Here is a 24,645-nt window from a genome sequence, read left to right as displayed (position 1 = left end):
AACTTTTTTAACGATTGAATTCAAGCACCACCTAGTGGAAGTTGAGTAGAGGAAAAAAAAAAACCAAGTCTTTCATTGGCAGCAAATACAAATGTCTCCTTATAAACTTTATTATTCAATTTTTCTATTTACAAATACATACATAATCTAACAATTCTGATATGAAACATTTGTATTTACAAAATATTCCTTGTGAAAAAATGATTCTGTACAGTATAACCTGATATAAGTTAGTAAATTACATGAGTAGGTAACTGTGCAGGTTTCTTAATCACAGAATGCAATTAATTCAAGTTCTAAACCTAAATTTGATCTTGTTTTACAACCAAGTTTGACTGACATTAACAAATAAAAACATGATAGAAGGACCATCATTTTCAACTTCCCTTAAAAAAAAAAATTCAAACTGTTTTTGAATTATAATGAATTATAATGTTGACATCATATGCCGAGGGAACAGTTGAAATTCAAAATGTGTGAAAATGTAAACAATGAAAATCACCACCAGACTGATATGGTGTGTCATTTCATGAACCGTTCGTCACGTGTTTTACCACCATGCTAAGAACGTGTTGAACATTAAAAAGAACAGCCCATCTAACGCAGAAAAGGCATCGCTTCCTTCCAGAACGCCATCCAGTTCAAAGTGCAGCAGGACTTTCTCACACGGCCGAGCTGCCGTCGTGACCCAGAATGTGGCTGATGTTGTGGGCGGGCCGGTTGGGCTGCTTGCCAGAGTCAGCAGATGAGGTGTTTGAGAGCGATAGCAGGGGAGACATAGGCATAGCCGAGCCATCAGTGGCCATCCCTGTGGCGATCTCAGGGAACAGAGAGGTGAGGCTGAAGTTGGATATGTGAGGGGTGATTCCAGACGAGTTGGCAATTGGCATAGGAGGCATGTCTGGCAGTAGGGGGAAGCTGGCCTGGGCAAAACCCACAGGGCGAGGTGGGGAAAGAATAGAGCCGAAGCGGTTGTTGAGTGGTGGAGCGCTGCCCTTGTCGGCACTTGGGCTGGTAAACATTTGATTGGGGAAGTATTGGAGGGTGACATCGCTGGGGAGGCTGGGGTGGGCAGCTGGGGAGTAGGAGGGGTAGAAGGAGGGTAAAGTGTTCTGGGGTTCTACAGGTAGAAGAGAGGGTGTACGGGAGGCGCTTGGCTGACTGACTGGAGGAATGAATGTGGAGTTAGCATTAATAGGAGGTGGGGGATTCATCCCTCCCTCAGGAATAAAGGGGAAACCAAAGTTCTGGGTTAGGTGCTGGTCAGGAACTAGGTTGTTGTCGCTAGGAACCTGAGCACCATCTGCCATAAAGCGAACGATAGTGCTGCGCCTTGCCTCCCCTCCAGACTGTGGCCTACTCAGCAGCACCCCTCCTCCAGAGGGCAGAGGCAGGTGGCCCTCTGGCTCAAAGGGGTTACTTGGTCGGAGGGTACCTGATCGAGGTCGGTCTCCAGGTCTTAACTTGGCGGGCTGTGTATCCCGAGCGATGTGGCGAGAGTGCTGGCTGACAGCAGTAGGTGGCCTTGAGGGGGCTGAGGAGCGGCCTGGCTCAGAGCTGCTATGTGGAGTTGGGGGAGGGTGGGGGAGACCTGTTCGAACACCTGGGCCTCCATGCATATTACTGTTAACCTGAGATATATGTCCCTTGTTGCCCTCGCCAAGCCGCATAGCTGAAGCCTTCTGGGTCTGGGGTACACTGGGGCTAGAGGCCTTGGACTGTATGTCTCCTGAAGAGCTTCCAGGCACACAGCTGTACTCCATGCTGACCGGTGGACAGCACTGCACCGATCGCTGGTGGTTGTTCTGCTCAGGCAGGTGAGGGGAAAGAAGGCTTTGCATGAAACTCTGGTGACAACCTTCCTGCTCCCGGAGCAGAGCTGGTCCAACCTGCACTCCTTGGGAACCCAGATGGACTCCAGTGTAGCCACCACGGTTCCTGCCATCCGTGGGAGGACCAACACCCATTCTGAACCCACCCTGCTGTTGCCCCTGAGGTCCCCTCTGGGAGGGAGGCACTGATTTAGGGGCCATGTCACTCCCACGTGATACCTGGGCCTCAAAACCACCAAGTTGATGTGCTCCTGGTCCTCCACCCATGGCCTTAAAGGGTGGGCACTCTGAAACCCGTTGAACATCAGCGGACCCTGGATGGTCTGAGGCCAAGCGGTTCTGTGGGTTATGTACAATGTTAGCCTTCCCTCGTGATGTGTCCAGGTAACCCCGGAGGTCTGGCTGCTCCTGTGCAGCACCACGGCCAGGCTGAAGGTGAAGACCCATGCGCTGCTGCTGCTCACCACTTGTAGAGCTTTTACCAATGAGCGCCTCAGCAGAGTAGTTGGACACACGGTGACGTTCCTGGCGTGACGGAGCACAGGCCAGGTCAGACGACCGCGACACCGGATTGCTGGGAGGAGAGATGAGCTGCTGTTCTATAGTCCTCGAGCTCATCATCCTCTGCATAGCATTGTGGTCCTGACCAGGCTGAAGGGGACAAAGACCCTAAATGTTACAATCATGACAATAACAGGAGTAAAGCTAGATATGATGTACATGGTAGAAATCATTTAACCCCTATAATATAGGAATGAACATATGTTTTACAGGCTACATTTGCCAAACTTAACTTTTACTATTATAAATAGTTTTAGCCAAATTTCCCTAAGTATACTTGAATATAAACATAGACAGATAATAACTGAATATACATTCATAACAATAAAATTGTTTGACATCTAACAAATGAGTTAAAACCTCTCTTTCATCTTTAATTAATCGGTCAATTACTTTCACAAGTAATCATTTGGTCTATTAAAAAGTCAAGGAAACATGGAAAATGCTCATCAAAATTTCCCACAGTCAAGGGAACGTGTTAAAATTGCTTCTACAACAGTCCAGCAACTATCTGACATTTTGGCTTCAAAAAAAAAAGAAGAAAAAAGACAAACTGTCAGTTATCAGAATCGATTCATTTTTGTTTGATCAATTTATCAACTGTTACTTTTTGCTGCTCTACTTCAGTTTCAAGCTGCTTTTTCATTGAAAAGTCTGAACAAATGAGCACACGGGAAAGATTGTTTTTAGGGATTCTTTGCAATAAAAATGTAAATTTTGGTTGGTTCTTACAGCTCGGTATGTCTAAGGGGCAACAGTAACTAGTTAGTGTTTTAACGTATAACCATAGCACCTGTTTTAATGTTGTTGTTTTTTTCGAGTACAGCAAATATCTAAAATAGAAATAGAATTGTGGTAACATGAGAACAGGTTCAACAAAACGAAACAGAAGACCAGTATCAGTATGACCAAATCACAGTATCTCCAAACCTTAAGGTGGTCCTGCTGGGACAAGTGGCTGTTGTGGTGGGCCCTGGGCCCTGCTGCCTGGGCTTCACAACTCTTCTCCTGGTGTCGAAAGTGCTGCTGTTGCTGCTGTTGGATCTGCTGCTGCAGATGCTGCTGGTGCCTGGAGTGGGAGCTCTGCTGCTGCTGCTGCTGCTGCTGCTGCTGCTGTAACTGCTGCTGCTGCTGATGGTGCTGTTGATGCTGTGTTTGGGCCTGTTGTTGATGCGTCTGCTGTTGGTGCTGCTGAGGATGAGACTGTTGGTGTTGCGTTGGCTGCTGATGCTGTTGGGATTGTTGGTGCGATTGTTGCGGATGCTGCTGGCTCTGCTGCTGCTGCTGCTGCTGCTGCTGCTGCTGGGTGTGCTGCTGATGTTGAGTCTGCTGCTGATGCGAGTGTGGCTGTTGCACTCCAGACTTCTCCAGGTGATGTTGCTTCTGTTGCATACCAGCAGGTGAACCAGTTTGACTGCCTCTGACAAGACCGCGCTTCTTCTGAACATGCTGCTGCTCTTGCTGCTGCTGGAGCGCCCTCTGGTGTAGTGAGTGCCGCTGTGCAGGGTCAGGCTGGGTCAGGTGGTGTTGTAAATGGTACAGGTGGTGTCTCTGTTGCTCTTGCTGCTGCTGTTGTTTCATGTAAAGGTTCCCCCCAAGGTGCTGGCCAGGTTGGGTTACAGAATGCTGTGGATGGCCCTGCGGTGGATGAAGGACCCCTGGCTGGTTCTGCTCAGGGGGGCCTTGAGGAGGGCAGTGGCCATCCGTTGGTCGAACAACAGGGCTCATGAAAGAGTTCGTGGAGAAGAGGGGGCCTCCACCTTCAGAGTTAATCCTTGTCATGGCAGAAGATGTGGGAGCCAACTGCCCCACCATCATTTGGCTGTGGTCTGCTGCTTTCACGTCCATATGGGCCACAGTAGCAGCTGATGGAGGGCCCGGTTTGGGTCGTTTTCCAGTGTTAAGCATCACCTCCTCCTGGGCCTGCCGCTTAGAAATTATCTTGACTTGTCGCTCAGCTTGAGCCCTCATTAATGCAGTTTTTATGGGGGTGTATTCATTTAGCTGGGCTGCACCTGAACAGGGTGAGAGTGCATTGTTTGACGGTTGGGATATGTGCGCTGCGGTCCCCACAGGTGAGGGAACTGAACCCTGTTGGCCAGCAAGACTGGGGGAGCCAGGATATGGCTGTTGATTGGAGCTGGGTCTGATGAGGTTGTTGACACTTAAGCTGGCCACTGTGCCACTCTGGGATGAGCTATGAGCCTGGACCTGAGGGAGAGGCTGAGACTGAGAGTATGAGATCAGATGAGTTGGAGGATGTCTGCTTCCACTGGGCCCACTAACAGACCCATCCCCAACCTGTCCTCTCACAGAGACCTGAACTGCAGGTTTAACTGCTGCTGTGTCCACAGGTTTAGTCACTTTCGCTTGCTGTCCAGTTGAGCCCCTTTCTTTATTGCTAGACACTGTTGATGTTTTGGGGGGTTCCCATGCAGCTGTGGTGGGATTTGTCGTAGCAGTGTTGTCCCCTGAGCAGGCTCCAGATCGCCTCCCGGGGCTGTCCTGTTCTAACATGGCCAAGGCTAACATCTCAGCCTGCTCGGATGTGAATGTAAACGTTCCAAATGAGCCAGATGAGGCACTAATGCTGTTGCCCTGTGGAAGCATTGATGCCACAGAGAATCCTCTGCCTCCTCCAGCTGCTGCAGACATGGGAGAATCTGTTTGTCTGCTAGATGTAATTGGTTGCTCCATAGTTTGATCATCTAAGTTAGTGTACACCTGCTGAGATGGCACAAACTCTTTCCTGGAAGACGGGTCAGAAGCTGTTGCCACAGAGCCCTCTTTCTCTACTGCTGTGGAGTGTCGGTGTTCCTGAGCCTGCCTGGTTCTTCCAGATGGATGTGGTGATTTGATTTCCGCAGAATGACAAGGGGGGGTGACAGGTATTCTCACATCAGTCTGCTGTGTTGGGGTTCTAGCGGTTGTGACCCTTTTCTTGAACTCTGAACTTGTTGTGGGGGTTGTACCTGTGCTATGGACTGCAGCAACAGTCGCTGAAGGGAGTGCTGTTGTGGACATTGAGGGGGAAGAAGTGGTTTGAGGCTCAGGTTTATTAAAAGGTAAATGATTTGCTCTGTCTTGGTGACACACTGAAGTTGGTTGAGTGGCCTGGAGTAAGGACACTGGTGCAACTGCTGTGGTTACTGGAGTCGAAGATACAGTGGTGGAAGTGTATAGAGTCTCAGTGGCACATGCAGAACTGACTACAGATCTGCTCTGTCTAGAAATGGCAGCGGTGGCAGCTGATTTACTTTGTATTGTGTTAGTTGGTGTACTGGTGGTTGGCTGTTTGTCCTCTGAAACTAAGATTTTGGTCACAGTAGAACTGTTGCCTGACACTAAAGCTGATTTACTCTCAATGGTCACGGCATTACTAATGGATGGCTTGATTAATTGAACAGATGTAACTGCACTTGCCCCACTAGTATTAATATGAATAGAAATTACATCATTCTGAGTCATACTAACAGAGCTTTTGCCATGTGGATGAGACTGGCTAACTGCAGTTGGCTCACTAGATGAACTACACATTATCATTTTCTCTGAATTTTGTATAGAAGTGTCCTTTCCTACAGTTCCACTGCAATCTGTTATGGCAGCTGCGGTACAAGCAGGGGAAATGTCTGGGACTTTTTCAGGTGAATGTTGAGATACTGTAGCCGTTTGATTTTTCCCTGGAACAGACACAGGTTTAGCTGAAATGGCAACAGATGGTACCTGACTGAGCTCTTTCTTCTTGGCTGGTTTGGTCCTTTTAGCTGTTGATCTCTTTGCATTGAAGCCTGTCCGAAGTCTCTTGACTGGAGGCTTAGGAGCATTTACCACCAGCCTTGATTTGACTGAGCTCAAACAAGGGACCTGTAACTGCCGGACAGGCAGAGCAAGCGCATTTCCAGGGACAGGAACAGAAGTAGTAGGCTGAGACTGTTTTTGCTGGACTACAGACGATGGAGCAACTTGAGGCTGACCACTGCTCTGGCTTGAAATGCTGAGTGGAAGGCCTTGAGAAATACTCTGGTTGAGACTGCTCAGGGCCCCTAAACTGTTGAGAGCCACATTAGTTGTTGGTTCCTCAGTAGTGGTGGGCTGGACAAGCTGGAGTGTACTCTGGCCACACTGAGAGGTGGCTTTGTCAGAAGTCTTCATTGGCTGCAGGGCGAACACTTGACCGTTCACAGTGATAGTCTGTGGAGTAGGAGGGACTGTTGATGAAGTGGATGTCTGGCTGACCTGCAGAGCATGGTTCATTTGAGGCTGAACGGGACGTGGAAGAATATGTACAAGCTGCTTTCCCCCCACACTTTGCAAGGGTGTGGCAGATGCTGAATTGCTGGTTGTGGCTATTTGAGTGGACACAGCAGGTACTGCGGTGGGCACAGCAGCAGGCATTATGCCAACTTGAGGATTTTGAGAGGCAGGTGCAGCCTGATTGGGTGCCTGGATGATTACAATATGCTGACAGGGTGTCTGATTGGTCAGTTCCTCTCTTATGACGGACTGCGTAGGGCAGGGATTGGCCTGCTGCAAGATGACCACACTTGGGTTGTTTGTGTTCTGTGGTGCTGTTACCCCGGAGGCTGCTGCTCCAGTTGGGTTGACCTGCAACACCTGCATGGTCTGAAGGAGGGGCAGCACGGTGGCCTGTGGCTGGGGTACCAGGGCGGGCTGAGCAAGTGGCTGAGGCTGAGGAATGAGGGCTGTTGGGGGGTGGGAGACTAATGATGCTGGTTGAAGTACAGCAGACTGGGGCTGCGACACGATGGCAGGGTGGGCCACCACAGCTGGTTGGGGTACTATGGCTGACTGAGGGAGAACAGCGCACTGAGGTTGAGGGGCTAGAACTGCCTGTGTCTGATTCAGGATTGCTGGTCGCAGTTGGGGTGGTCTTTGAAATGGCTGCGCTTGAATGTGGGCTGTAATGGGTGCTTGTTGTACAGGCACATGAGGTGGCATCTGTATTTGAATGGGCTGAATAGATGGTTTACTGACCATGGGACATCCAATTGCCTGTTGTACAGCCTGGGTAGTGCTGCTAACCTCTGGGGTGGGAAGACTCTGGCAGACTGGTTGCACTGTGTTGCCTGCCATCTGCAATGTTGTCCAAGTAGTTTGTGTGCTGCCTGCTGCCCCAGCCCTGAGAAGGGCTTGGCTGTTAGGGATAGCAGTGTAACTTACAGTCCTGTTGGCAGTGTCCTGTGCGACCCAAGAGCAGACCTCTGAGGTTGTTGTTCTGGATGTAGTTACAGTCTGTGTAAGTGTAGTGAGGCTAGACACAGGTGGAGCAGAGCCTTTTGTTGAAAGCTGAGAGGCTGAAGTAGTCACTGCATTGGTCTGTGCTGGGGCAGCAGGTGGATGTTGTTGGGGGAGGCCCGTGTTTGCTGTCGGGAGCTGGAGAGTGATGTAAGACACAGAAGCTGTCACAGGGGGGGCTGTGGAGGGTTTCTCTATCACACACTGTTCTACCACAGCAATGCCTGGCACAGACTGCGTGGGTGTGATGGTCAGCCCAGGGTGAAGGGCAGGAGTGGATGAGGAGGTATTAACTTGCAGCAAAGCTCCATTAACTCTTAACCTGGCACTGACATCAGAAGGTGACTGAAGGATTAACGTTTCAGACGGCTGTTTTCCTGGACTCGTCTCCTTTCCGGCTGGACACATCACATTGCCATTGGAATAGACTATGATTCCTTTTGAAAGTTGATGGGTGGGAGTCACCTTTGCCACCTTGGCACAGCGCTGTTTCCCCTTCCAGTTGACAGTAGGGTCCTCCAAAAGAATATTATGGGCTTTGAGGAGCTCGATGTAGTGAGCACTCTCCTTCCTCAGGGCTTCCAACTGACGCCGGAGCCGACGGATCTCCTCCGCTGTGTAGAGACCAAGCAGAATAATCAATCTTGTGTGAAATGTTATGTAATTATCCTTTCACAAATCAAATCATGCTTAAATATGACTACCTAAATGGAAAACCAGGCTTAATTTTTGGGGTCACAATAATTGGGTGTGTAACTATTAAACTTCACCTTGGACTTTATCACCTCCTTCCAACAGCATTGTGTCATTTTGTTTCTTCAGTTCAGTGATGTAACGAAAAGCCTGGTCCAAGATCATGTTTTTACTCTGGATAAGGAGATAAAGTTAGATATTAAATTTTCCACATACACTGAAACTTGTGTCACACAAAATATTCATTTTTACGCAATGAGCAATAATGATGACTCAATCTTATAATTGAGCTATAAAGGCAGTTGCATACACCAATAATAATTTGAACATAATGTGTTACCTATTTGAAAAAAATGGCAACTTGTCTCCTACCTGTTTAAGTGCCTGGGAGCAAGGCAGAAGATTGCCAATACGATTAATCCCAGCATTTATCTTCTCCTTTCTGTGTCTCTCGACTGAATAAATAAACAAAATTTGTATATTTAAGGTTAAACCAAAAGTACATTTAAGTTCCCAAAGCAACAAAGTTTGAACAGAAGAAGGCGATATAATTTCACCTGCATTGTGGGATTCTTTGTTTTTCTTCTTTCTGTAATACATGCAGAAAATGTAACTTTTTTTAATTGCACTGTTGTAAAAATATATTCAAGAACTTGTGCTAATAATCTGACGATGTCTTACTTCGGTTTTCGACCAGGTGTCTTTGTGTCAGTCATCTCTGGCATCCTGTCCTGTGGTACCAGATTTGTCAACACATTTACCAGCTGGACCTCAAATCCCTTCCGTGTCTCTCCTGCAATAAAAACATGTAGCTTTCGGATTTAACATGATAAATAATCACACTGACAACCAACAACAAGGTGCTACAACGCCCCTAAAATAAGTCGTAAACCACAAGACTGTAGTAGTATTGTCACTATAGAAATTAGACATTAGTATCCTCTAAACTGAGCCTTAACTCCAACTAGCTGATACGGGTTTAGCTAACCTAACAGCTAGCCTAAACTCATGCAGCTACACATTACAGCTTCATTACACTCTGATGGAAAAGTCGCACCAAAAGTTAAAGTTTCAGCTATACGATGTGATGACGATTCTACAGAAAATGTTCTCATCTTAATTCAGTCGCTTAACCACACAGAAAGTAGCAATCAGAGCAATTACCTTTCCAGCTAGCTCGCTTGAGGCTAGCTTAGCTCCGTTACAATACATGGTTTTAAAAGACCAAATGAGAGCTGATTTTTTTCCCGCTACCCTGCTGATAAAATACTGCAAATGAAGGTTAATTTCCACTAACCGGTTGTCTCGTCATTTTTGAGACTGTCTGTCCCTGCGGGAAGTTGGAAATTGAAGGCTAACTGTTTGCTAGCAAGACATTAAACTCAAAACAATCTCTGTACATCTAACTTACTGCAGAAGAAGGCGGGCTCTGTTGATGCAGAGAGCCAATAGGATTTCAGATGAAGGACGCCTCAGCCAATCAACAGGCGGAAGTATGAAGCTAGCACGAGAGCCCTCGTTTGTCTTGGGAATCCTTACTTAGGTTTGTGATAATTAGCTAATAAATAGGTATGGAAAAGAATAGCAGAACACCACATTTACTGCAAATAGTAATTCCTTTATTTAGACGTTAAAAAGTCTTACAATATAGAGCTCCAGAAAAGATAAAATTCTTCAAAGAAAGGAAAACATGCTTAGACTACCGTAGAGAGGACACAAGTCTCCTTGCATGCATTGGAGTCAGAGCTTCCTCTGGGTAATGCACTGTTCAATATCATACCAAACTGGCTTCAAAACCAAATAAAGTGTAACATCCAACGCTGATCCAGGCAGGAAGTTTGAGTAAACCACTTCTGCAAGGCAGCTACGCAAGATGCCTTGAGACACTTCCATGCGCTTAAGAAACACTCACACACCTTTGATTTCACTACTAAAAATAATCCCAAACATCAGCCATTCAGGCTTCCCTTCAGAGAAACACATTAACATTCAATATAATCTGTTGGGTTCTCTCATACCTTAATGTTTCTTAATATTTTCGTTCTTCACAGTAAACCCAGGAGAACCTCTGAACCATTTGCCATCTCAATGTAAAAAACACAACAGAAAGAGTTGAAGGGGTTTTAATTACAAGGCTGGAAAATAAAGTAATTTATAAATTGTGAGTGGTGACCATGTCACCCCACCACCTCAAAACCGTTCCTCATGCCTGTACCGTGGGGAGGCATTCTGCTATTCCCCTGTTTGGACATGACATATCCGCAACATTTCCCATCAATAACCATAGTCCGGGTGGTAAGGGAATAGAGTTGTGACCGTTCCACAAAACAACTCAAAGTGTCACTCCACATTGCTGGAACTGTGTCTATCAGTGATGGTCTTTCAAACACGTTTACAGCCTCAAACCAACTGTTTTCTTTCAAGCATAGATACATCCCTGTTTGCTTTAGAACTGCATTAAAAAACTCAAACACAATGTATGATTTGCAAACACCACACCCTCCCCCTCCAACAGGTCTAAAACTGTCAAGTGTTGGCAACTGTGTCAATGGAGCATTTTTTGGAACACTCCCCCCCCCCCCATGATTTCCAATTATCTGTATGGCAAAAGGGGCCCGATAAAATATGCAAAAATCAAAGGTGAGCCATTTCCAAAATAAATGCAGCAATTTTGTATTTTAAATTTGTTTTCTGTTTTTTAGCGTCCTTTGAAGAAAGTTGAACGTGTCGACCCTGGGGCTTTTGTCACAGTTCTGTTTCTGTGGAGGCGGGCACGCCTGTGCTCTTCCCAAAAGCTGAGCCCCTACTCTGTCTTCTGCAGCTCTCTGGTAGGAGGTGCACATGGACTGCGCAGGCTCTTCTGCAACACATGGGCGTCTGCTGGCTCTATCCTCTTGTAGTAATTCTTTTTTGTTTCAATGATCTCGAAGCCAAACTTCTGGTAAAAGTCGATGGCCGACTCATTGCTGATCTGCACGTGACTGATGTGGTGAGAAAAGAACTTGAGTTAGTGATTGCTCGGTTTAAAGTCATAAATAAATCCATAAGAGGTCGCTAAGCATGCACCCTCTGCAGTTGTACACTTACAGGTAAATGTTGTCAAAAGTGCCGTCCTTCTCACAGATGTTTAGCACATGATTCAGCATCTTTGTACCTTGAGAGACAAAAAAATTTAAGTTACACACACAAGATATAGAAGTGATTTACAGGAGTGTTTTTCTGTCTCCTGCATGTGCAGAGCTCCTTACCAATTCCAAGTCTACGGTAGGGTGCTAAACAGCCGAGTGTCATGATGTACAGTCTCTTCTGATTCTGAGAGTGGTCCACTCTGCAGCACACAGCTCCCACTGCAATGTCATTGAAGTACGCTGCAAGAGAGAGGGGAGTTAATGCTGAAACCACACTGACAAAAGCTGCTTTTCCACAGGCCAAAAAAAAAACCTCGCCCACATCTGGCTTTAGTCTGCGACGGGATACAATATTTGGCACTGAATCCCAGGTTAAATGTCCCTGCAGTAGACACGGTATTTATCACCTCTGGCTGCAACTAGAATAGATGTGAACGCAATAATTTGCCACCACCCACATACAGCAAGCGGTCAGGACTCTGCTACCAACAGTAACTTATGAAAGAATCCATCACAGACATAAACTGACCCTTCGGAAAAAACAAAAAACAAAAAACGATCGTGTGCAGAAAGAAAGGGGAAAATAGGCGTTCTCCCCCATGATCAGCTCAGACGCACCGACTGACCAGCCTCCAGAGGGCAGGGAAGTTTGACGTTTCATTGACAGTGAAATGACTTGGCTAAGGAAAAACAAATCATCATAGTACCTTAACTTTACATCTCCTTTGCCAACAAAGGTTTCTATTTCACGATCTACTGAAATTTGTAACATTTTCTACCACTTATATGGAAACCAAGCATAAAAAACTCATGACAAGATTTGCTGGTGCAGTTCCTCTAACTGTCCTGGAGCCCGCATCATGAAGCTAGATTAACATTCATGGGGAAATTCTGGGCTCACTTTCAAGGTGGAAACCATCTTTGTGATGCTGCTTATTTGGATTGGAAATTGGAGTTGATCAAATTTATCAAACCAGCTCAGTTAAAGATATCCTTGTACTTGCTTCCAGATAAAGCCAGACACATTTTATCATTGATTTTTGAGTTGACCCACTCAATAATAAAATTTTTCTGCCGTGATTAAGAACGAAAACTTGCAACATGATCACATTTTTAGGGCTTCATTTAAAGTTCCATGAGTGTGGTCAATGTTTCTTACCTAGCTTTGCAAGCTCTCCAACTTCCAGCACGTCTTTGTAAAACTTGTCATTGTAGCTGACAGGGAAGATGACCTGGTTCAGGCGCTTCAACTGCTTAATGTTGTGGGGCGTAACATCCCCCAGCTCGATCCGGCTACTGGAACAAGAGCAAAACGGTCAAATAGCTGACAAAGAGGTGAATGCTCATATACAGAGAAATCTGCCCCAAAGTACATTGAATATTAACTAAATGTTTGTGATTCAGTTGCATCAATTAGTTGATCTGATTCGGTTAAAATCTGATTAAATCTGTAGTTTTTCAAGCAAAACTGTACAATGATACCTAGTTTTCAACTTCTTAGCAATGAGAATGTACCATTTTATTTCATCATTTGACAACTGGTCTCATAAATGCATCAATTTGGTATTTAACACCCCTTCTTCCTGTTTAAGGAGCCTGAAATTAACCAAAATTTTATTTTAAACACAACACTTAAATCACTAGATTTGGGGATTCCTGTTTTATAAAATGATACACATTGACTGCTTTAATCAAAAGTTACATGTTCTTCTTTTAAAACAATGTAAGGTCATCAGTGTTTTAATAAGTGACCCAAAACAACACTACAGTTTGCCTGGTTAAGGTGTTCACGGTGGTATTTATAGTACCACCATACACATCCAAAATAACTGTTGGGGGTCACGTGTTCAATGGTATGCACATTGCCAGCATCCATCCAACGTCACACACATAAGTCTGTGAATCACAAGCTGAACAACAAAAACACTTAAGGTTACCTGGGTTAGAGTGACTTTAAGAGACATTTGCAGAGAATGCTGACCAAAACGTCGAGCATCACAGATCGTCTTACTTTGACAGATCGGGTGACACTGAGCAAGCCGGCACAAACTAAGTTAACGGTCGACAACCAAGTTGACCAGCGTTCACTGACTAGCACTTGACGACTTATGTCTTACTGACACCAGCGTGCATTTGATGTGATTGACTTGCACATGTAACATATATATAATCACAGATTCCTGGTCTGCACATTTAGCTTAGCTAAAGTGGCTTTACTGACTCAGCTCCCAGCTGCCAGTTAGCTAGTTAGCATCACATGAAGGTGCTCAACGTGAAGAGACAAGAAGCTCATGTTGACGAAAGGACCGTGACAAAACAGTTTTAGTAAATGCGCTGTCGTTCGTTGTTTTGTCATACACCGGGATAAACATAGCTTAGCAAGCTAGCTAGCCTCGCCGTCTCCTCCCCGCCTCCCCTAGTAAAAAAAATAGACATGAAAAACTTTACTCGTGCTAAGCTGCTTAATCGTGACTCAAAAGCTTACACTCACCCTTTCATCCTAAACAGATATTATCCCTTATTTTCGAGTAGGCTTAACTTTAGAGTTGTAGTAGGTAAAAAAAATGGAATTTTGACAGAGTTAGGGTCGGGGATGTCTCCCGTTTTACCCTCCACATGTAGCTAGTTACGATGATTGCTGTTAGCTTAGCCGCCGCACTTCTTCCACGACAGTGGGACTGTCAACTCTGACCCCCGCATGCGCAGAAACACTAATCTACTGCTTCACTGGTTTATGACAACCTGAGTGTGGTCTTACAGGTTGTACACGCTTCTTACAGGTTGTACACGCTTTCAATTACATTCACAGGTCGTAGAAACACTCGCCAGAGACGTGTGGCATATTTATGTGTATAGAATACTGCATTTTCCTGTCGTTAAGTGATCTGCTATTCATAATGAATGAGACGACATAATGTAAACTGCAGGAAAACCTGCGAGCTCCAGCTCAGGGCGTTAAATAATATTAGATTTGGAACCGTCTGCAGTTATTCAAAGGGAAAGTCACAAATAATTAAATAACAGACATATATGTATGTTCACACACACACACACACACACACACACACACACACACACACACACATATATAAATAAATGAATAAATATATATATATATATATATATATATATATATATATATATATAAATTTTGTTCAACTATACCATCATAACAAAAATGAAAACATAAAAAGAACCAGCCTCTGACAATATATTGCTCAAGTTCATAGATTTCCTGCGTTTCCAATTAAAGAAATATGGAGTAAATATAAATAAGAAATAATTAGGGTTTGTGACTCCATTTTGGCTCAAATGCTGCTACAAAGATATTCAATAAAGAGGAGATAAACTCCTTACAACATAAGCAATACAATGTATTTTATTGTATATCATAACAACATATAATCTACTTCGAATGAAGCAAACTCAAAAATAAACCTAAAATTAAGGGTAAATCTTTAAATTACTATCTTTTCCACTGCCAGATTATATTTGAGATTACGGTTGGAAACTTAACCTTGCACACAATAATACAGCAAATGATGATGAGAATATACAGTATTTCATGAAACAGAGTCACTCATACAGTAGGTATCCAGGTCGCAGCAGAGGAAGAGTCCTGTCCTGCAGCTGCACGTGAACATCTTTGCGGCATCCCGGGGCGGATCCAAAATGGCGGCAGTTGCAGGGCTCCAGCTAAAACCGAGCAGCGAGTGAATGAAGTCAGCTGATCACAGTCTGCTGTCACGCATCGCAGCACGCATCGTTTTCCTCGACGGAAGACAGCAAACCACCACTTCACAACCAGACGGTATGTAATACATTTTCCTTTAGCTGCACGGTGCAGTTTTGATATTAGAAAACATTAGAGAGTAGATGAATAATAACGTATTAATTAAGCTAGCTAGCTAACCCTTTGCACCAAAAACGGCAGAGCCAGCTTTTCTCTCCCAGGCCAAGAGACCAGTCCTGCTATCATTTTCATTGTATCGAATAACCAAGATACTACCTTATGTTGCAATTGCTATTGACCCCAAGTGAGAATTTGTTGACAGGCGTATTTATGTGCTGTATTTTAGACACTTCTCATAGTGTTAGCTTGGCAGTTTTCGCTGAAAGCTGTCAAACAGAATACCCCGCGTTTAGAGATGTTGGATGGCCCAGCAATGATATTCACCACAACCCGGTTAACTCCTGAATCATCGTGTGTCTACTTACTGCATAATATAATAAAGCTGAGGTTTAGATTAGCTCTTTAATGAGTTAACGTTTAACATCAGCATGTCAACATCATCTCACTTTACTGTGACATGTAACATTTCTTTGTGAGAAGCCTATTTTTAAACCATGTAACCTTCAGGTACTTTCTGTTTCTCACTGATTTTTGAACCTCAAGTGTCCAATGATGAATGCAGATAGTTGAAACCATGTTCCTAAATTACAACACACACAGTGTTACCGTTGGAGTTGTGCTTTCACTTTAAATTTGACTTTCCATTTGTTGAAGACAATTTCACACATCAATAGTAGGATCAAAATAAATATATCCCAATTTTCTGTTTAAGATTGTAGTAGAAGTGACAAATTTATGCTCACACTCATAATTTGTACTTCCCAGTTTTGCACCATGCCAATGTTCCACTTCCTGAAAGAGTCAGACCAGTCAGTCATGTGCCTGGATCATATGATCAAGTGTCATTCTTAATATTTCAGGCTGCATTATGGGAAAGGTGTTAATGCATTTTATATCTAATATATGACTATTATACTTGTATCTAATATATCTTATATCTATCTCTTAACATAATTTTGCTATTGATTAAAAAAAAAGAATTCAGTTTGATGGGTGGAAGTCTCATTAATCAAGCATGTTGACTGGGAGCTTGAGCTGATTAAATCCTGAGAACAATACCTCTTATCTCCTCGGTATGCTGCTAATTAGAGGGTCTTCACAAGTATCAGCAGTGATGCAACAGTGCAGGCCTACTTGTAAACACACTGCATAATCGAGGAACACAGAGAAAGCACATGAAAAGTGGTTGTTTTTGTGAGATTATTAGACATTAGGGTTGTAGTTCTTCTACTGAGCCATTGGTGGAGCTGCTTTATTCTTGCACAGATTGCTAGAGGCAGCCTAGCGTAAACAGGAAGATTTGAACATCAGTGCGAAGGACAGGAAAGGGCATGCATGTTGTCGTGAGTGTGTGTGTGATGCGAGATGGAGAATAAGCACCAGGGAGATTTCCAAATTGATGCAACATGGCTGGATATGTGTGTGTTTGTGTGTGCGTGTGAGAGAGAGACAGAGATCTATGGCTGCCGATGAAGCAGCTCTGAACACATTATCTGCAGGCAGTCACGACTGATGACACCCTGTATGAAGGCTATTCCTGCATGTGGCATATCCATGAAATTAGAAATAATAAATGAATTAGTGTTGATTGCCAGAAGCAAACCACTGGAGACTCTACTGCTGTACTTGCATACGTGCAGTTAGAAAAAGAGGAAGGTGGCGCTCTGTGGGTTCCCCCTCTGTGGTCTTGCTGGCTGCACAGTGCTACTGGATATGCAGCAGAGGTAGAGGAGACCAGGGGAGCAACTGTGAGACATTTGGAGTCGTGAGCAGTGATGTGGTTGTAGTCTCTTGGAGGTTTCCATGGTTACATCAGGGGGTGCCACGACCAAGGCGCCAGGCAAATAGTTGTGTGTGGATTAAAGTAAAAGCTGTCATTTTACTTGAATTGGTGTGTTTTTCTTTGTCAGGAAAATTAGTTTAAATTTGTTGTCAACTATGGTGAACCGCTGCATTAAAAAATACATCCTTCCATCCAGATTCCGCTTTTTAAATTTTTGCCCAGGCAGTGCTCATAGTTACTTTAAAAATCCTCAAGAATTAAAATGTGGACTCGTGTGATGTTCTTGATCGTAGACACTGCAGGGGAGCCATGGTCCCGTTCTCACTTGTGCAGTATCTCTAGAACACCATTAAGGGGATTAACATCTTAAAGGTGAACTGAAGAGATTTTTAGGGGTCAAAGGTTAAGGTCACTGTCACCTCACATGTGCACAACGTAGAAGGAATGACGTGAAGGAATTTCTACAAATTTGACACAAATGTCCACCAGAACTTTTCAGACAAAACAAAAAGATTTTGGTGGTCAAACATTGTTCCGTAGTTGTTCTTGATGTTTAGTTTTCTTGTCCTTCTCTCCTTCCAGTTAGACTACCAACCCTGTGAAGATGGACATGTCCAAGCTGCCCAAGATCAGGGATGAGGAGCGAGAGAGCCAGTTTGGATACGTTCATGGAGTCTCCGGACCAGGTTGCCACCACACACTCGACCTGAAATCGCATTCTTCCTGTACTTTGAATTTGAATAGAGTTGAGAAATCAGGAAGGAAGAAATACTTTTAACTCGTTCCCTTTTCAGTAGTTTTCCAGATGCCAGAACAAAGACAGGGCTGCTACACTGTGCACATATTTGTCTTATTTATTGTTTCTTGTGGCTAGCCTGAGACATCTCTCCACCTCTGGAGCAATAATATTCAGGAGATAAAACAAGACAGATCTGTGCCCCCGTGTGTGTGTTTGTCTTTTTGGGTTATGTTTGTTGAGCTGCATTTAGACTAGATTGTTTACCTGGATTGCTTTTCTAGTGGTGACGGCTACAGCCATGGCGGGAGCTGCCATGTATGAGCTGGTTCGCGTCGGCCACAGCGAGCTGGTGGGGGAGATTATTAGGCTGGAAGGAGACATGGCCACCATCCAGGTCTACGAGGAGACATGTATCCTTACTGTTCAGCTCTCCAGCCTTCTTTTATAGCTGCTGTTAAGTATACTTTCCTCTGAAGAGTGAGTCAGCGATTCTACTCCAGCGAATATCTCCTCACAAGCTATCCGCCCTGCACGTGCCCTGAAAACAAACGGGTATTTGAAAGCAGTCTTGTCTCTGTCAATAGGTTTGAAACAAAGAAGCTCACATGATATTTTAGTCAAACAGAAATAAGGAGGAGATTCTGTTCCGCCAACTACTTCCCATCGCAGTCTTTCTGGCCAGAGGAACCGCAACTTTCTTAACTTCCACAATGTTTAGGGATTTACCTTTTACAAACATTTTGAAGGGATACGCACACTCAGAGAGGTAATTACCCAGGAAACCATGTGTAGAAGATGGCCTGAAAATTTGTCAGACTTTCCATTTAAGCCCCTTGAGACAGATGAGCCAGTCAGCTTTATGTATTCAGCAGGATTATGCAAAAACCACCAAGCCGATTCCCATCAAACTTGGTGGAGGGGTGAAGCACAGGGGGGGAAAAGAACACGCTAATATTTTGGATACCTGTTAAGCATAAGACAATTTTTTTTTTAATTTTTACTTTAGCAGCACTCTGCACTTAACCATAGTCATTCTATTCTTTCTGTACTTTGATATTTTATCGGATTTTTAATCCAGAATATTTATTCTACCATAGTAAAAAGACCATTTAAATAAGATCGGAAATATGAACCTGTCATGACATTTTCTTCCTTGCTGATTTAGATTTGGCAGTAAACAAGCATGTGGCTCCAACTATAGAGTATAAATAAATGGGTAATTTCATTTCAACTTTTTCCAGCCGGTCTTAACGGTACATGATATAAATGGTTTTCTAGGATACAAAAGTTTTTATCGGAAGTAATATTTTATACGCAAATCCTATTCTTTGTTCTCTTTATTACACAGTAAAGTTGATTTTACAAACAAGCCCAGATTCTCATTTTGATTTTTCCTGAGCTGAAGTGCAGCCGGTGTGTCTGTGGGAGATCCAGTGCTGCGAACAGGGAAACCTCTCTCTGTGGAGTTGGGCCCTGGAATCATGGGCTCCATCTTTGATGGTATCCAGCGACCCCTAAAGGACATCAATGACCTCACACAGAGTATCTACATCCCCAGAGGTGTAAACATCGGAGCCCTCAACCGAGACCTCAAATGGGATTTTTCTCCCTGTAAGAGCCTGCGGGTACGTGCCTGCTCCCAAACCTCCTCTTCTTGGAGCTTTTGATTAATTCAAATTCTTACTGATGTTTTTTTTTGTACTCTCTCTCTCTCTCTCTCTCTCTCTCTCTCTCCCCCCCTCTCTTTCTCCCTGTTAGGTCGGCAGTCACATCACAGGAGGAGACATTTACGGCATGGTGTACGAGAACTCCCTCATCAAGCACAAGATCATGCTGCCTCCTAAAAACAGAGGCACCGTCACCTATGTGGCTCCCCCTGGAAACTACGATATCTCCGTGGGTTCCGCACCCCTACCCTCCCTCCAGTGTGTTGTTCGATGTTTCTCTGTGTTGATCGTGTGTGTCTCTATGTCAGGATGTAGTGATGGAGCTGGAGTTTGAAGGCGTGAAGGAAAAGTTCACCATGGTTCAGGTGTGGCCCGTCAGACAAGTGCGTCCCGTCACAGAGAAGCTGCCCGCCAATCACCCGCTGCTGACTGGACAGAGAGTGCTGGACGCCCTTTTCCCGTGAGCCTCTCCTCCTCCTCCTGCTTTCAACATTTACACTTCAAATTTAATCGGATTGGATTTCACACTCCTGCATGTTTTCAAACATTTTCTTTGTCTGCAGGTGTGTGCAGGGAGGAACCACGGCCATTCCTGGAGCTTTTGGCTGCGGTAAGACCGTCATCTCCCAGTCCCTCTCCAAATACTCCAACAGTGATGTCATCATCTACGTCGGCTGCGGGGAGCGTGGTAATGAGATGTCCGAAGTACTGCGAGACTTCCCTGAGGTAGGTAGCAACAACTCTCGCCTAGAAATGAATTTCAGTGTATATACATGATGTCAGCTGCTACTATTTATTTGTCTAATCCCTCCAACTTTAGCTCTCTTCCCAGTAATTAGTGTTTATATAGTGTTGCCTCTAGCTTGACATGGGCTCGGTGGAGGTTTTGGCTGGATAGAGTACTTTTCCATTTCAGAGACTTTACACCCGCCAAGCAACTGAGGAGGTCATGTTTTTGGTGGCAGCAGGGTTATGCAAAAACTGAGGTTGAATTTCACCAAGAAATACACATCGGAAATATTTCTATCTGCTCACAAATACAGGAGGTCACATAGGCTAGGTTCATGTTGCGGGCCCACGTGGGCCAAAATCGGACCCCCGGCCGCCACCCATGTGACCCAAATCTGATTGTTTGATGACAGTGTAAACAGTCACATCCAATCTTTTGAAATAGGATTTGAAATCATGAGTTTTTAAGTAGGATAAAGAACATATTTTATGTTTTGTTTTGGGTGTTTGTACGCAGGCAGGAGTCACAAACATGGCAGACAATGATGGAGGCACAGCGAGGTTATAGATTTACCAAAGTAGTGGCTGTTGCTCCACAAAGTGCCATTATTACAATATACACTCTGCTTCTCTTCTAAAGTGAAATCTACATTTAAAAAAAAATCAGTTCTAGAAATAAATCTGAATCGAGCACTGACACTTGCAGTCTGAATCTAGTCGCAGAAATCTAAACGACATATTGCGCTCATTCCAACCAAGCCGACATTGACGCAGGAATGATCTTGACTAGACCTGAACTGCGTCCGTATTCAGGGTGACTGACACGGTTATCTGTCCAACAGCTGACCATGGAGGTTGACGGAAAGACTGAGAGCATCATGAAGAGAACGGCATTGGTGGCCAACACCTCCAACATGCCCGTAGCTGCCAGAGAAGCCTCCATCTACACGGGTACCTGACACAGACAGACATGATAGAAAACCAGAGCATGTCTAGTATATTTTTAAACATAAACGCTCTTGTTTTTATCAGGAATCACGCTGTCGGAGTATTTCCGAGACATGGGTTACAACGTGAGCATGATGGCCGACTCCACCTCCCGTTGGGCTGAGGCTCTCAGGGAGATTTCTGGCCGTCTGGCTGAGATGCCTGCTGGTATGTTGGGGGAGTCTCCTGGAGATTATGATGAAAATAATAGAAAGAGCTGCAGGCAGATCAAAGCTCCCATATTTCAGGATTGGAGGCCCAGATAAATGTCACATTCAGTAACAGAGAAAATAATTTGGGATTTTTGTTTTGTGATCAGGACATCTGAATAATTTATTTCCTTTTTAACAAGCTAATTAACATACGATTTCACATCTTTCTCAGAAAAACCTAGTTAGGTAATTATTGGGTTTATATTTAACAAGGTGGAAAGCTATTGGTTATAATTAAGGCTTTTACATTTTTTGTGAGTTTACTGATGCATAATGATTATTGGTGTCTTTGCCACAAACCTTTTGGTTTAACAACCAAATGCCTAAATCAAGCTGAGGTTATGCTCAGATAAAATTTATTGACAGGATTTGATCTTCTAATAGCAACTTGATCTATGCTGTAACCGTCTTAACATGATCGTGGTTATTATCTCCCGCTAACTTATGAAAGATGCTTGAATTCACCACAAGAGGGAGCTAGGACCTTTTTGAAGGATTCACCTCAGTTCAATCCTCGTACTATCATGAATAAAACGTTTTTTTTTCGCCTGTGTGTACAGACAGTGGTTATCCTGCGTACCTGGGAGCCCGTCTGGCCTCCTTCTACGAGCGTGCTGGAAGGGTGAAGTGTCTAGGTAACCCGGAGAGAGAGGGCAGTGTCAGCATCGTAGGAGCGTGAGTACACAAACAGGGAGAGTCTTTAAAATCTCACATCTTGACCCTAACGTTTAAAAAAAACTTTCAATTGGTTTTGTTCCAACAGTGTATCCCCTCCTGGTGGTGACTTCTCTGACCCCGTTACTTCAGCCACACTCGGAATTGTCCAGGTAAGTGATCAAATCCGGATCTTTCCCGAAGAACCGAATCATCTCCTTCTGTAGTTATTAATGTTCCTGTTGCGTCCATCGTCTCTCAGGTGTTCTGGGGTTTGGATAAGAAACTGGCTCAGAGGAAACACTTCCCCTCAGTCAACTGGCTCATCAGCTACAGCAAGTACACCCGTGCCCTTGATGAGTACTACGACAAACACTTCCCTGAGTTTGTGCCGCTGCGTACAAAGGCCAAGGAGATCCTGCAGGAGGAGGAGGATCTTGCTGAGATCGTGCAGCTCGTCGGAAAGGTAAGTGGACGTGGCTCCTGTGTCCTTGTGAAATATTTTACAAATGTGTTGTATAAAAATGGGATGATTTAACAGCAAAAGTAATGAAATAATATTCTAATAGGCATCGCTGGCAGAAACCGATAAAATCACCCTGGAAGTAGCCAAACTGATCAAAGACGACTTCCTGCAGCAGAACGGTTACACTCCCTACGACAGGTAGCAAACATCCATGTGCACGCTTTCACTTTTACTCTCTCTCGCCTCTGATTTGGCATTTTGGAGAGAAAAAAACAGAGGATTATATCATTTTCGAGGTTTAATCTACGTGTTCTGCAGGTTCTGTCCGTTCTATAAGACGGTTGGAGTTCTCTCAAACATGATCGCATTCTACGACATGGCACGGCACGCGGTGGAGACCACGGCTCAGAGCGACAACAAGATCACCTGGGCCATGATCAGGGAGCACATGGGAGAGACCCTCTACAAGATCAGCTCTATGAAATTCAAGGTGCGTGCAGCTTTTAATTTTTGCAGGCTTTGTCTTCAGGCTGACGTTGACTGATGAGGGTTATAATGATTATACTTGAAAAGACATCTCACCGTATCGTCGTTTGCTCAAGCAGCTGATGGCTGACGTTACTCAAACAGGAGGAAATTACCTGTTCGATGTGGTCGAACAGAACGGCAAGCACTGCAAGTCATGCAGCAGTGTGACTCACTGATGTGCTTCTAAAAGTATTGGGTAAAGACTCAAACTATAGCAGAATTGCACTCTCGTTGGTGAGATTAACGAAGTTATTAGTGGTTCTGGTTGGATTTGTACACTTTTTCCCTCAGGTCAGGGCCCCCCAGCCTTTGCTTCTTGAAGGCCCACTTTTTTTGTCCCATTAAACAAAAAAAATCCCAATTTATTCCGGCTAATCTCTATTCTAATCTAATTATCCATAAGTGTTAATGAAATCCACTTGCTGTTATACGGGTAGAAAATTTCATGTTCTTTACAATTTTACCATTTGAATAAATGAATGATTTGAACATGTATTTAGCATCGTATTTTTGTGTTAATATTATTCTACTTTACTAATTCCTTTGTATTCCTTTTTTTTGTATCAAGGTTTGGTTCGGTTCAGTTCAGTTTCTCTTATATATTAAGGGGGAAAAAATCCCATGAGGGCAAAACAAAGAAACGCTGATTAAATGACATAAACTTACATTTCTTAATAAATAAGCAAGACGGCAGGGAATTAACTTGTATATTCCAGGTGTGTTCTTTGTGTTCACGCTATACAAAATGATTTTCTGTTTCGATCTAGGATCCGGTGAAGGACGGCGAAGCCAAGATCAAGGCCGAGTACGCACAGCTGCTGGAGGACATGCAGAACGGCTTCCGTACGTTGGAGGAATAAACGTTGCTGATATCATCTCTGCTGACCTCCCCCACTCCTCCCCCTCCACTGCTCAATCACATTCCACTTCCCTCTGTCCCCCCACCAAAAAAACCTGCTGCGTGCTTCCCTGTGATCCTGTGTGTGTGTTTGTGTGTGTGTGTGTGTGAGATTCATGTGGAGGGAAAAGAGAAAGATGTACTGTATTCATTATTATTCGTAGCCTCATGTAGGCTTACTCTGGATCCTCTGCATGGTCATTTATTGTGTGTGTGTGTGTGTGTGTGTGTGTGTGCGTGCGTGCGTGTTATTCTTCCTGTCTGTATCCATGTTGCTTTTCCTCCAGGGGATTGTTGGGTTGATGTATTGTAACTCACGGACCATCTTGTACAGAAGATTTAAATGAGATCAGTCTATTTATTGCCAGCGCATCAATGTAAAGGCTTTATCGTTCTCTATCTTTTGTTTTTGTTTTTTGTTTGTTTTTTCGGTTTCTATGGTTGTATTTCATGCCGTGCAGTGTTGTGTACCTTGCTGTGTGAGCGTGTGAATACTTTCATCATTGTACTCCATAAAGAATAAAAAAAAAAAAAAAAGTGAGGAAGAACTATGTGTTTAATGTCGCTGCAGAACTGGTCTCTCCTCATATCTGCCCTACAGGTGCCTGCTCATAATTAGTTTATTTAAGCAGTTTTAATTAATGCAAATAAGTGATCTT

At 44.2% G+C, this 24,645-nt stretch overlaps 3 protein-coding genes across 5 annotated transcripts; 1 reads left to right on the top strand and 2 right to left on the bottom strand.

Moving 5' to 3' along the window:
• Nucleotides 1-101: 101 nt before the first annotated feature.
• usf3 (upstream transcription factor family member 3) lies at nucleotides 102-9,749 on the bottom strand. 2 transcript variants are annotated; one of them, XM_086191756.1, is made up of 7 exons: nucleotides 9,640-9,749; nucleotides 9,024-9,135; nucleotides 8,900-8,931; nucleotides 8,715-8,797; nucleotides 8,420-8,516; nucleotides 3,324-8,263; nucleotides 102-2,483 (listed from the first exon to the last, which is right to left on the bottom strand). In XM_086191756.1, exons 2-7 carry the CDS (start codon nucleotides 9,065-9,067, stop codon nucleotides 663-665), a joined length of 7,017 nt encoding a protein of 2,338 aa, XP_086047882.1. In that variant the 5' UTR covers nucleotides 9,068-9,135; nucleotides 9,640-9,749; the 3' UTR covers nucleotides 102-662. The 2 variants fall into 2 exon arrangements, with proteins under 2 accessions (XP_086047882.1, XP_086047884.1); XM_086191758.1 differs by having other exon boundaries at nucleotides 9,507-9,653.
• A 190-nt stretch (nucleotides 9,750-9,939) lies between these two features.
• naa50 (N-alpha-acetyltransferase 50, NatE catalytic subunit) lies at nucleotides 9,940-14,148 on the bottom strand. Of its 2 annotated transcripts, none has more exons than XM_086191201.1 (5): nucleotides 13,962-14,148; nucleotides 12,630-12,766; nucleotides 11,591-11,710; nucleotides 11,430-11,496; nucleotides 9,940-11,323 (listed from the first exon to the last, which is right to left on the bottom strand). In XM_086191201.1, the coding sequence occupies exons 1-5, from the start codon at nucleotides 13,967-13,969 to the stop codon at nucleotides 11,146-11,148; spliced, it is 510 nt and encodes a 169-aa protein (XP_086047327.1). In that variant the 5' UTR covers nucleotides 13,970-14,148; the 3' UTR covers nucleotides 9,940-11,145. The 2 variants fall into 2 exon arrangements, with proteins under 2 accessions (XP_086047327.1, XP_086047329.1); XM_086191203.1 differs by having other exon boundaries at nucleotides 12,630-12,763.
• Nucleotides 14,149-15,146: 998 nt separating this feature from the next.
• atp6v1ab (ATPase H+ transporting V1 subunit Ab) lies at nucleotides 15,147-24,522 on the top strand. The gene is made up of 15 exons (XM_086191553.1): nucleotides 15,147-15,281; nucleotides 17,689-17,792; nucleotides 18,127-18,255; nucleotides 19,256-19,470; nucleotides 19,604-19,741; nucleotides 19,821-19,972; nucleotides 20,076-20,238; nucleotides 21,084-21,192; nucleotides 21,274-21,396; nucleotides 22,001-22,115; nucleotides 22,204-22,267; nucleotides 22,357-22,560; nucleotides 22,664-22,758; nucleotides 22,879-23,050; nucleotides 23,856-24,522. Exons 2-15 carry the CDS (start codon nucleotides 17,711-17,713, stop codon nucleotides 23,946-23,948), a joined length of 1,854 nt encoding a protein of 617 aa, XP_086047679.1. The 5' UTR covers nucleotides 15,147-15,281; nucleotides 17,689-17,710; the 3' UTR covers nucleotides 23,949-24,522.
• Nucleotides 24,523-24,645: the final 123 nt, after the last annotated feature.

The sequence above is a fragment of the Aulostomus chinensis genome, chromosome 21 (genome assembly GCF_037954235.1).
Source record: "Aulostomus chinensis isolate RoL2024-O1b breed Wild chromosome 21, RoL_Achi_v1.0, whole genome shotgun sequence".
Classification (NCBI taxonomy): Eukaryota; Metazoa; Chordata; class Actinopteri; order Syngnathiformes; family Aulostomidae; genus Aulostomus; species Aulostomus chinensis.
The sequence above is the reverse complement of the archived record's forward strand: the minus strand, read 5'-3'. Positions and strand labels throughout refer to the sequence as shown.

Bases quoted from the DNA above. Each gene is read 5' to 3' on its own strand.
- usf3 (XM_086191756.1), bottom strand. From the start codon at position 9,067: ATGCCAGAGATGACTGACACAAAGACACCTGGTCGAAAACCGAA. The intron at 8,798-8,899 runs GTGAAATTATAT...TTATTTATTCAG, and splicing joins CAAAGAATCCCACAATGCAG to TCGAGAGACACAGAAAGGAG. The intron at 8,517-8,714 runs GTAGGAGACAAG...CTCCTTATCCAG, and splicing joins GCTCCCAGGCACTTAAACAG to AGTAAAAACATGATCTTGGA.
- naa50 (XM_086191201.1), bottom strand. The intron at 11,711-12,629 runs GTAAGAAACATT...TCTCTCTTGCAG, and splicing joins TGGAGAGCTTGCAAAGCTAG to CGTACTTCAATGACATTGCA. The intron at 11,497-11,590 runs GTAAGGAGCTCT...TTGTCTCTCAAG, and splicing joins CTACCGTAGACTTGGAATTG to GTACAAAGATGCTGAATCAT.
- atp6v1ab (XM_086191553.1), top strand. From the start codon at position 17,711: ATGGACATGTCCAAGCTGCCCAAGATCAGGGATGAGGAGCGAGAGAGC. The intron at 21,397-22,000 runs GTATGTTGGGGG...CTGTGTGTACAG, and splicing joins TCTGGCTGAGATGCCTGCTG to ACAGTGGTTATCCTGCGTAC. The intron at 22,268-22,356 runs GTAAGTGATCAA...ATCGTCTCTCAG, and splicing joins CCACACTCGGAATTGTCCAG to GTGTTCTGGGGTTTGGATAA.